The 12024-nt window shown below is 32.2% G+C and overlaps 1 protein-coding gene across 1 annotated transcript; it reads right to left on the bottom strand.

The window, feature by feature from the left end:
• Positions 1-340: 340 nt before the first annotated feature.
• On the bottom strand, positions 341-10909 carry LOC145328013 (tyrosine aminotransferase-like). The gene is made up of 9 exons (XM_080171546.1): positions 10200-10909; positions 9425-9574; positions 7157-7392; positions 5054-5169; positions 4389-4605; positions 4139-4281; positions 3763-3885; positions 3148-3294; positions 341-1398 (listed from the first exon to the last, which is right to left on the bottom strand). Exons 1-9 carry the CDS (start codon positions 10618-10620, stop codon positions 1368-1370), a joined length of 1584 nt encoding a protein of 527 aa, XP_080027672.1. The 5' UTR covers positions 10621-10909; the 3' UTR covers positions 341-1367.
• Positions 10910-12024: the final 1115 nt, after the last annotated feature.

The raw sequence follows: 12024 nt of genomic DNA, 5'->3' as shown, positions 1-12024 counted from the left end.
ATTTATCAGTAATTTAAATCTAAAAAAATCGGATCAACTGCAATTCACGGTAAAATATTCCTGGTAACGAATATTTCCAAAAATCTATGAATTTTAAAGGCTGCTAGCTGCCAAACGGCTGAACGTACAGATCATACCCGCACACCACACCCGCCTACAAATAATCAGGAATAGCCAAGATCCAATGATGCACAGGGAAAGCTTCACAGAAGAAAAAACACGTAATAACGGGCTTTTTCGCGCATTTCTCTGCACTGCGAGATAATTATGCATTATTGATTTATGGCTATACAGATATGTTTCATTTTTTCTTTTTCTTTATTTTAAATTTAAAAACAAGTTATTTATATGATTTATTTCAAGGAACAATAGCTACATACACAGTAAATAATATTTTAACAACATAATTAAGAACTTTACAGCATATACATACATAAAATATACAGAGATGATTATGAATAGTGACTTAAGGATAATTTTTTGTAGCAAACAGTTTGTTGAGGTCTTTTTTTTACTGGATTTTTCACATTTTTTTTGTATAAATTTAGCTTAAAGGTTAGATAACTGTTACCCTTATAAAATAACATTATAATGAAAGGTTAATGGTAACAAATTATTGATTTTGAGATTTAATTTTTTTGATTTTTAAAATGAAATGTGAATTTTTACAATAAGATAATATTTTAATACTATAAGTTATAATTAGAATCAATATATCTGCATAAATAATATTTTCATTACAGAATAAACTTATATTATTATCAATTTATTGTACTCAGTTTAAAAAGAAGTATTGTAAATAGGGTTGGGCCAGATACCGATAATCCGGCTGATTTTTTATGCCGGAAATCCGGAATCCAGCCAGATATTGAAAATGGCCTAATATCCAGCAAATTACCGGATATCCAGTATCAAGCCGGATATCGAAAATGGCCGGATATCCGGCCCAACCCTAATGGAAATGTCATGGAAGATGTCTTTTATAAGTGAACATTTTGATATCTTACAATTATTACAACTAAAAAATTACTAAAGAAAAAAAATAATATACAATGCAAATATTTAGACTAAAAAGTTGTATTTTTGTAAGCTTTTATCGGCACCTCGGTACATTCTATATCCGCGGAAAGCTGTTTATAATACGATGCGAGAAATAACTATCAAGTTTTTTTAGTCTAAAAATTTCCACTGCACAAAACAGCCAAGAAAAAGGTCTTTCAGTTTTCAGAATGAATGAGTTTGGTTTTTTCCAAATTATATTTGGTGAACGCTTGTTGAAAAAAAAATACTGGAATTGAATTGTATAAGCATTTTTAGTCTGAGTGAGTGTGTGTGTGGGTGTATCTTTTTCTTCTTCAGACTTATCATTATGTCTCCCTGGTTGTTGAATTCTTTCGTCTAAAAAGAAATAAAAAAATCAATAAGGATTTTTAAAAATATTATAATAACTTTAATCTCTTAAGTATAGTTATTTTTTGTTTGTTTTACCACTATTTTAAAATTTATCCTCTTCAAAAAAAGCTTGAATCTGATGAAATTGTATGTTTAAATTGCATGATCTGGTCAAAGAAAACCAGATGCAGTTTTAAAAGTACTGATTGTTAAGGATGGTTAGCTATCAGATATCTGAAGGGATAAGACAATGGACGATAAATTGATGTACATCACCAATGATGATTTAAGTTATTACCCCTTCTGTAAATTAAAAAACGGTTGGACACTAAACTTATTCAACTAACCACTCAAAATTCCAAAAAAGTCCCCAGAGTCGTTAAGGTAACGAACAAGAAAACATTTTTAAAAAAACTTTGGGGACTAGTGTAATAAACAGCCCAATATCCCCTCCCTCCAGGGAGTAAGGGAGGGGACAATGGATCGAATATTCAATTTTTAGGAGTCTCAGACTTTGGGGACTGGCCTAAAGGGAATGTGCAAGAATTTAGCAGTTTCTGACTGAGTTTGGGGACTTGCGCAAAGAATGCCGCTACTCGTTATGTATGTTTTGAATATTGCAGACGGGGAGAAGGGATAAGGGAAGTGGGGGGGAGGGAAATAAACACTCGTTGTGTTAGGTTGGAATGTAGCAGACGGGGAGAAGGGAGGTGGGGGCAAGGGGCAAAGGAAATAAACAGAATAAAAAGGGGCAGTCATATTCTTGCTAGCAGCTGGCCGGGTCTAATAATCTTTAAATATAAAAATCACACCAAAAAACCTCAATATATTTCATCAAAAACAAGTTGTGATTTCACTTTACATGACGCTATGGAAATCTATTATTCAATTAACAATCCCTTTATAATTTCCTACAAATTTATTGGATTAAACTGGATTTCATGCCATTTCTTTGATAACTCTTATATTGAATTAATTGCCCATTGTCCCCTCCCTTACTCCCTGCCCTCCCTCACTGTATATATTAAGATAGAAAAGGAATCAGACATTCAATGCGTGCTAAAGAGAGAGCTATAATAAAAGGGGCTAGTCAAGGAAATCAAAACCAGATTTTTTAGTTGGAATTTTCTAGGCCATTAAAGTGGTTTTTATAACTCAGGATTTTTATGAAATAAATGCATTCAATAATAACACATGATTGCGGTTTCAAATAAATGCACTGCTACAATTAGAGTACAAGAAATACGTTTGTTAATTCTTGGTGTGCGGTAGGTGGGTGTTACCCCCCTCCCCCTCCGTAAATTTGAAATCAGGAACTCTTTTTTCACTCCTTAATGATTTTTCTGTGCACACCCCTGATTTTCTTTTTCTTTTTATTCAGCCACTTTCAAAGGTAATGAATTTGTCTTATAGTAAGGATAATGCTATATAAGTAACTAGCGGTTTCGCCCCTAGCCTCTAGCGGCTGTGCCCCATTCGTAAAAGGACCAAGGAAATCTTCAGCAAAAGAAAGAAAAAAAATGGGGGGGGGGGATTTTTTTTGTTTTTTGGGGGTTTAGGCGTGTCCCACCCACCAAGAAAATAGCCGAAAACCACCACAGGACCAGTAGGTAAATTCCCTGAATAGTAGAATCCGATCGGTTCAGTGGTTACCGAGATCTTAAGCTTCAGACGGACGGACGGACGGACAGACATCAAGCTACTTAGATAATAAAATAATGATGTATAAATTTCTGAAGAAAATAAATGACTTACCCAAATGACATCTTTCTCTGTTGCTCATCATTATTTCTGATGGAATCTGCAATGGTAAGAGCCAGCTGCCAGGTATTGTGCCAGGTGTCAGAGTGGGGGTCTCCAAGGAACATACCATACTTCTTACCATAGGTGGCATACAGGGACCTATATACAGAAATGTGTTTTTAAAAAAAAATTATTTTACTATGTACTTATGAAATTCGAGTATTTATTTTTTTGTTTATCTTCTTGACTAGCGGCTACGCTCTAGAGGCCTCTGGGGACACTTTAAAATGGGCGGAGTTGAATTTAGTAACCCATTTTTTATTTAGATATAAAAAGAAAAAGGGAAGGGGATTTTTTTCTGAGGCAGGGGGGGTCGACCAACACCGATGTTTAATTTTAGTTTTAAAAAAATGTTATTTCATTTTTTTATTGGGTCGATTCCTTTTAGGAGAGTGGTGGTACCGACCACTAAAATAGTTATAAACCTTCTTAGGACCTATGATAAGCTAACCTGTAAAGGAGAACCATATCAGTTAAGCGGTTAGCGAGATCCTTTGGTTCAATTAATCAGACAGACATACAAACAGACAATTAGATTCTTTATGAGATATTAAAAATAATTTCTACCTGTTATCCACAAGAAGTCCGACCAGCCTGGAAGGTGGAGGACAGACCAAGTGCTGGCTGCAGAACTCCAATATCCTGTCACAAGCCTCACTCAGAAGGTTTTCTGGGACAGTCAGGACAATTCTGAATATAATAAGTTAATTAGTATCATTCTGTTTTATTATATTTTTTTTTTGTTTTTATTTAAGGGTAATTAGGTATGTCTATGCAATTTCTCAGCCTATGTGTGTTCTGCTTGACAAAAACATCCTATCATTTTTAAACTTAAGAGAAGTCTATATTTCCTTACATGGACGACGACTTTTCTATGTGCGCATTTGCGGCATTCTAAATTCTCTTTCCTTCTCGCTAAACAAAATAAGTTTTAATTGTTTACCTGACATAGTTTGGATAGTTGAAGCACTTGCCAGGCAGACAGAAGACAGACTGTTCTGACACAAGCCTCTCAACAAACTGAAGGTCAGTGCTGAACTGGGGGAATCTGGACATGTCAACTCTCACCATCATGTACATAGCACCCTGAATTATGATAATTCATATATGACATCCAATTGCTTACACTATTCTTTTTGTTTTTAGTTCGATTCTTTTAAAGAGTGAATATTGTCACATAATAAAAGCTCTACCTGTGGCATAACTGGCATGAGACCAGGCACAGACTTAAGCTTCTGGAAGGCAAGCTTGGCATTCCTCTCAATAATAGTGATGGTGTCATCAAAGAATGATCTTGGTGTCAGCTTGAGTATGGTTGGCAGGGCACCCTGAATGAGGGTGTTGGAACCAATGATCCTCTGGCTCATGCACAACAGACCTCTTCTTACTTCTTCAGCAAAGACATTGTTCCTAAAATATAGCAAATATAAAAGTATCAAGTATTTAGATTAGGTGTTATATTAATCGTATCATCCTATTTTATAAAACAGTACATTTTTTTTGTCTAAAACTTATGATCTCAATAACTACTGAACTTATTGGGTTCTCTATTTTAGGTAAGCTTCACATAGTTGATGGATTTAGGCTATTTATTTTTCAGATTAAAGTCTTGCTTAAGTTAGTTTTAAGATATTTTTCCAGCAGCCCCTATCTGATAGTTTGAATACAGAGTCCCTAATGGCTAGGGGTGCAGCCACTAGTATTGTATACATTAGACCTATGAATTGTATTTTCTTTTATGTGGACAAGTGTCTCTAATATTGTACACTACAGACATTACAGCATGGTTTAAAACTGTCTTTGTTTCAGAGACATACTGAAATATTAAGTTATAATTAAAAATCATTTAATCATTTACCTGTCATAAATGATGATCCATCCCATTCTCCATCCTGGAACCAGGAACCTCTTAGTGAGGCCACCGCAGGACAGAACAGGTACAGTTGTAGTCAAGGAGGCAATTGGAACATATTTCTACAAAAACAGCATGATTATATATGCGAATATTTATTGTGCAAACTTGCATATTACTATTGCCAAAGTGCCATTTCTATCTGAGCTAAAACAATGCTACTTTTAAATATGTCATATTAATATGCACATTTTTAGCAAGAAAAATCTACAGACATAAAATATTTCACTTTAGCTAAAACAATATGGGTAAAATTATCATTTTGCAGAAGAATTGTTGTGCTTTTATGTTTTATCAATGTTTTGTTGAGTTTTGTTGTGTACAGAAAGATATATCATCTAATATATCTCATATTAGATGCTCATGCAGTTAAACAACAAAAAATAAGATAATAGTAATATTTTTGAAATTAAATTAAAGCCTCTAAATCATTATTAATCTTCAGTAATATAATTTATTGAATGCTAAAATGTTATTCTGTCAATTAATAGACAAATAATAACAAAACTTAGTCAAAATAAATAGAATTTAAAATTGATTACTCCTTGAAAATTTCAGCCTTCTATCTTGAAAAGGAATTGAGAAAATCATGAAAACTTGAAAATCTAGGAATCGATCTAGCACCCCAAATAACAGACAGATGGACAATGTATAGATTAGATGGGCATATGTCATAGGAATCTTCATTTAATATGTAGTGAATTATAGAGTAGCTTCACTACTAAAAATGAGAATTATACTTGCTATTTTGTTTTATTATCATTATTGTATAACATCCCCCATATATATATCTCATATTAGGTTTTATCAAAATATAAATCATCGTCCCAGCAATTTTGTAACACACAAAATATATTACAATACTTTAAAGATATCCACATGTACTACTAATTGTTTAAGATTAATTAGTTGCCACGCCCCTAGAGGCCTTTAGGGACTACCCACCACTTATAATTTAGTTTTAAAAAGAAAAAGTAAACAAAATGAGCAGGACTATATTTTCTTTATGAAAGGCTTCACTGTAAAGGAGAATCATAACAGCGGTTTGCAAGATTCTTTGGTACGGACAGATAGATAACCACATAGACAGACCTTGTGTTACTTTTATTTAGAGATGAATATGCTTTTAAAGGAAGAATAAAATATATTGAAATTTGAAAGCTTTCCAGATGAGCACAAATAAGAACTCTTTTCAAATTCCTTTTAAGAAAGAAAAAAACTTAAAAAGATTTTTGCACATATGATTTTCTGTTAGTATCTAAAAAAAATTTCTCATAATATGTAATACACTCTTATAGGTAAAAATACTGATTTGTTGATACAAATTTTAGGTTTTATTGTTAATTAAATTTGATTTGCTTCAAGTATCAAATTGACAACTTATCTTCTATAACTTCTTCTTAGTGTTTTTTATGATTAACTTAGAACGCAACTAATTGGAGTCCTCTCTTGTATGATAAAGTTATTTTTCTTTATTTTTTTTAACATTTTACAGTATATACTCTGGAATTTTACAATACATTCTTTTCTCAGGATTTTTTTCTCAATTATTAAAGATACACAAAAAATATTCTTATATAAAAACAGAATTGTTTTTATCATCCAAAAACTATGAATAACTAAACATCTTTAAATTAATAAAAAATCTTTCATTGTCTTATCCAAAAAGTTATCAAATAATAAACATACAAACATTTTACCTTTTTTAGTAAAAAATGAGTTAAAGCTTCAACAACAAGTATTCAAAAAGAGTTGAGGGAAGTGGGCATGGTTTTTATGACAATACCTGCTTAGGGTACTTGATAATAGTTATTTATCGCATCGTATTATAGACAGCTTTCCACGGATATTGAAATGGAAATTATAGGAATCAAAACCAGGGGCCAACTGCCCGGGCTAACAAAGATGGTATTAATTTTATGATTACCATTTTAATATTCGTAAATAATTGTTTTTAATACGATTCTATACATAATTTTCAGTATGGCTTGGAACCGGTTCTAATCCAGCTGATATTAATCGGTTTCAAAGCCTTTCTGGAATTCTCACCTGTCCAGGGAAGACAAAGTTATCATAGATTTCATCAGCAATTATAGGAATCTTATACATCTCCGCAACTGCCAAGATCTGCTTCAGATGAGCAATGCTGAACACATTTCCACACGGGTTGGAGGGACTGTTGACAATAATGGCGGCTGTGTTCTCGTCAATCAGCGACTCCATGTGCTTAAGGTCCACCTCCCAGTCTTGGTCGGGCAGCAGGTTGTATTCACGGGTCTCAATTTCTAGATAATTAAACATGAAAAATCAAAAGCTTTATGAAATCTAATAAAAGTTATAAAAAGAAATAATAATATAAATTTGATTTATAAAAGTTTAACTCTAATTTTAAGAAAAATAAGGATATAAATCATGGGAGTCAACCCAAGAACGTCCAAGCTATTTTTGAGGGGGTAAAATGAGGTGTTTAAAAGTTTGAGGAGGATTATCACCCCTTTACCCCCCACCCCCTCCCAGTGGGCATCTATGTCCAAACTTAACAAAAGGTGGAAATTTTGAATTATTTAGCTAAGTTACAATGACTTAAAATATCAATGTATTATGTTTTTAAGTTAGTTCAGGTCTAAAAAATTTCCCAAAAACGTTTTCATTAAGTAAGCAAAAAACATAGCACTGTTGCACCCTCAGATGTAAGAACTTTATTTTAGTGTTAGGTTGAAATGACTTAGCAATTGTATCTGTAGGTACGTCTAATAACACCCTTTGCTATTTTTAAAATCTGAGAAAATTTTTTTTGCAAGAAAATTGCAAAAGATAGCAACCTTTTTTAGCACTACTACTTAAATCGAGTTTTAAAACTTTTTATAAAAAATCATTTTTACAAAAAATATCAATAATTACTTAAAATTAAGCCTGAAAGAAAAAAATTCTCATTACACGTGTTAATTTTCATGTTTTAGGTCTTTTTATGAGGAAAGCATAACTTCTCCTTTTTTGACAATAATCTATTTTTTTAACAATTCAAAGTAAAATATAATAAAACTTAAACGATTTTTCTTGAATTATCAGTTGAAAATTTCATCAAACATGCAATTTAAGTGATGAAAATTTAACAAAATCATTTTTTGAATGTTTAGAATTACCAATTTTCTACATTTAAAACAAAATGTTAACAAAATTTAAAAACATTCTAACATTTAACTTCAAAAATCAATAACATTTTATAAAATGATGTTTCAAAAAACAAATCATTAAAAGGTATTAAAATGCATTTGAAATTACTTAAAATTAAAACGAGAACATCTTTTTGCACTGTATTCTGTGTTATAGAGTTTAACTGACATGATTAGTAAATGAAAAATTTCCTAAACTCATTAAGCCTTTTTGTAAATAATTTATTTTGTTTTATATTGTTTTTTTTTATTCAAATATTTGACAAAATTTTCCCTGCGTCAATAAAATAAAGTCATTTTTTTACTGTTTCCAGGTTTTTCTTTATAATTATAACAATTAAATATAATATAAATCTTCATTATCTTTTATTTGAATTATCATACACATTAAAATGTGAAGTATAAGCTAGAATAGCACTTTTTTTCAACGAATATTTTAATGACATTATATCAAAATAATTCCTCTTAAAAATCACACAACATATGATTGGGAAGTATAGACATTTCTTGGAGGTAAAATATTTACAAAAATACCATTAATTCTGTTTTTATCAGAAGTTAAAAAATTGAACAATTCTAAAACAAGGCTACGACTACAACACTAAGACTACGGCTCTGTTCTATTGAAATAATGTTACAAAAAGAGGGGTTCTGAAAGTAATCTACCTTTTTTTTTAAAGAACCAACAAGTACTGTCAGTATCTTTTTTCTTGTCATCTAGCAGACAATCAAATCATAACACAATTTTCATGATAAAATATTCAGGTTTCTACTTCACATTTTAAAAAATATACTGATCAATAAAATGTTCAAAATTTTACTTTGTACTAATTAAAAAAATATGTTGTAATTCTTATTTTAAAGTTTCATTTTTATCCCTGACAAAATCATAGACGACTTTTAAAGGCATCTTATCTAAACTTTTTGAAGAAAAACTTAAAAACGTTAATTAAGTATGAAAACTATTTTCTTCGATTTTTCTGAAGTTATTATCGCATTCCATGGGGTTTTTATTATCATTTACTTATATCGAAAGTGCCAAACATTGTACTCCAACTTATTCATTTAATAAAAAACGAAGCATGATAGGATAAATTCCTATTTTTTGCTCATTTCAAATTATCTTTAACAACAAAAAATGTACCTAAACCAGCAGCCAAGGTTGTGTAGAGTGGGAATCCAGGTCTAGGTACAAGGATATTTTGTCCAGCATCAGCTATGGCAGAAATGGTAATATCAAGTGCGCAGGAACAACCAGAGCACAGGATTACATCGTCAGGAGTTACTTCGCCACCTGGTGAGTTAAAATGAAATTAAATTATGGCTTGTAGATGTTTGCTTAGAAATGGGAGGATTTTTCATATCATAAGATAGAACAAAATTTGTACATTTCTATTATGAATAATAAAGTATTTTAAATCTTTGTTTTTTTTTACAATTACAGTATTTTGTTATTTTTAGACTAGTGTCTGCGCTTTTAACATTTAGGAGAGAAAGTACTATAAATTTAACTATAACCATCTCAAGACTTCTATTTAAATAAATTAGTTTAAAACCTTCCAGGGACATACGTAAAACTCTTTTAATTACATGGTTAGCAAGACCTGGAAGGACAAAAGACTATAAGCTTACTACTTTTTTTATTATAGAATTGAGTGTATTTTCTTGTTTAAGTGAAATTTATGTATAAAAAATTACATAAAAACGTTTTAGACAATTTGTTTTTGTTATGAATTTAGTTTTTTCCATCAAATTTTGTTTTTGATCCTCCTGTCTTTTATTCATTCTAAGAAAATTTTGGTTTTAGTTTGTTTAGATATCTAACATTTTCTCAGACATTTGAAGCCTATAATGCTTTCTTTTCATGACATGCCAAAATAGAATTATAATAATAATTTCAGAATGTAAATAAATGATACCTGGAACAGAGACATAATCAGCCACAGCTTGCCTGGCCGGAGCAAATCCAGTGCTGGGCCCGTATCCGTTGTTCACTCCACTCTCCAGAGATATCTTCACAGCCTCCACAATCTCCTTGGCCGGCTTCAGGTTACCAAACACAGTTGGGTCTCCAATTGACAGGGAAATCATCTTCTTCTTGGGATGCGGGGTGATGTCCATGGTCTCGAGGATGTTACGGATGGGGTTGAAAGTATTCTTGGCAACAATTGAGGCCTTGATTTTCCATTCACTGCGGGGGACATAGCTCTGGCTGTTCTTGCTGGTGATTCCATTTAGGTTGTTCAGGTTGTCAAGTCTCAAAGATTCAAAAGATGGAATTTCTGGGATTTCCTGGGCTACAACCTCCAAATTTGCGGTCTGTTTCATCTTTCTAATCATATATATTACCTTTACAATTCAATGAAAATTCAAGCAAATAATTTACTTCTTCAAGGATACGTTTCTGCGCTTGAGTATTTAGATATATAGGTATTATAATTTAGTTGTATTCTTAATGTCTTTAAAAACGTGGTTTACAAAGTATGAAAGTAGGGATAATGTTTTTAAACACGTCTGTTCTCTTCAGAGGTTAAATGCTAACTGAATTGACTGAATTATTCCATCAGATGTATTTTTTAAATAAAGTATCTAGATAAAAACAAGGCCTTTCATTACATCCCACTCTCTCCTTCTTTCTCTCTCTCTCTCTTCTGCTTTCTTTCTCATTAGACCACATTCTCTTTTTACTCTTTTTTCTTCCTTTCTCTCTCCGTCACTAAAAGGATACTTCTTGTTTAAATTTTTCCTTGTTGATATTAGAACAGGATATTCCAGAATTTCTTCGAAACCAATTAATAACCCCATGGATTAGATATTGTTTTCAGACCTACTGAAAAATCATGTATAGCGTCGAATTACAGACAATTTTCCATGAATAATAATACAAAAACCATATAGTCAATACCAGTTTTGTTTCGGGCATTCAGCCCCTCAGGGCTAACAAAACTGGTTTTAATCTTATAATTTATTCATTCTAATATCCGCTGAAAGCTGTCTATAATATGATGCGATAGATGACTGTTACCATAGCAAATTTAAAAATGTTTGGGTATAGTCCCTTTCGTGGCAACGCCCCTTAACCCTTAACGGTCGGGGGGAGGGGGCGATTCGTCGTATTTTTAAAATGGCCTTTAATAGGTTATTTTAAGTTAGATTAGGTTATATTGGGTTACTTGATTGCCCCGCAGGGTTAGAGCCCCCTGCAGGGGCTAGAAATAGGAGAAAAGCCACTGTGAAAATACGAAGTTGTCACGAAAAGGGCTATACCCAAATGTTGACTTAATATACATATTCCAATTAAAACTGAACTGAATTTAACACAAGGTGCCTGTTGGGGACTATTGACCCTCTCGTAAAAAAAATTTAAAATAAGTTGGGGGGGTGGGGGGCCGGGGGGGCTATACTTAACCCTGCTGGGCCTATACCTGAGTTGCTATTACATTGGGGGGGGGGGGGGAGCTACACAGTATCCAATATGAAATAACCAAACCTAACAAACTATCCCCCTTTAAAATTTTGATTTTTTTTAAAACAGGGGGTTTATCAATGCTTAACTGGGTAATTTGTGTAAAAGCAAATGTTTCTACAGATATACACTTAAGGAAATCAGGAATAGTCAGGATTTCTATGTCTGCCAAATGTTCCTTTTATAATACACTTTCGGCTGCGCCCCAAGCATCTAGAGTCTAAATATTCGAAGGGCAAAAAAATAGCCTAAAACCTTACTCAGGCTTGTTTATAAAA

This window comes from Acartia tonsa, chromosome 9, assembly GCF_053477335.1.
Source record: "Acartia tonsa isolate MP-2025a chromosome 9, ASM5347733v1, whole genome shotgun sequence".
Taxonomy (NCBI): Eukaryota; Metazoa; Arthropoda; class Copepoda; order Calanoida; family Acartiidae; genus Acartia; species Acartia tonsa.
The sequence above is the reverse complement of the archived record's forward strand: the minus strand, read 5'-3'. Positions and strand labels throughout refer to the sequence as shown.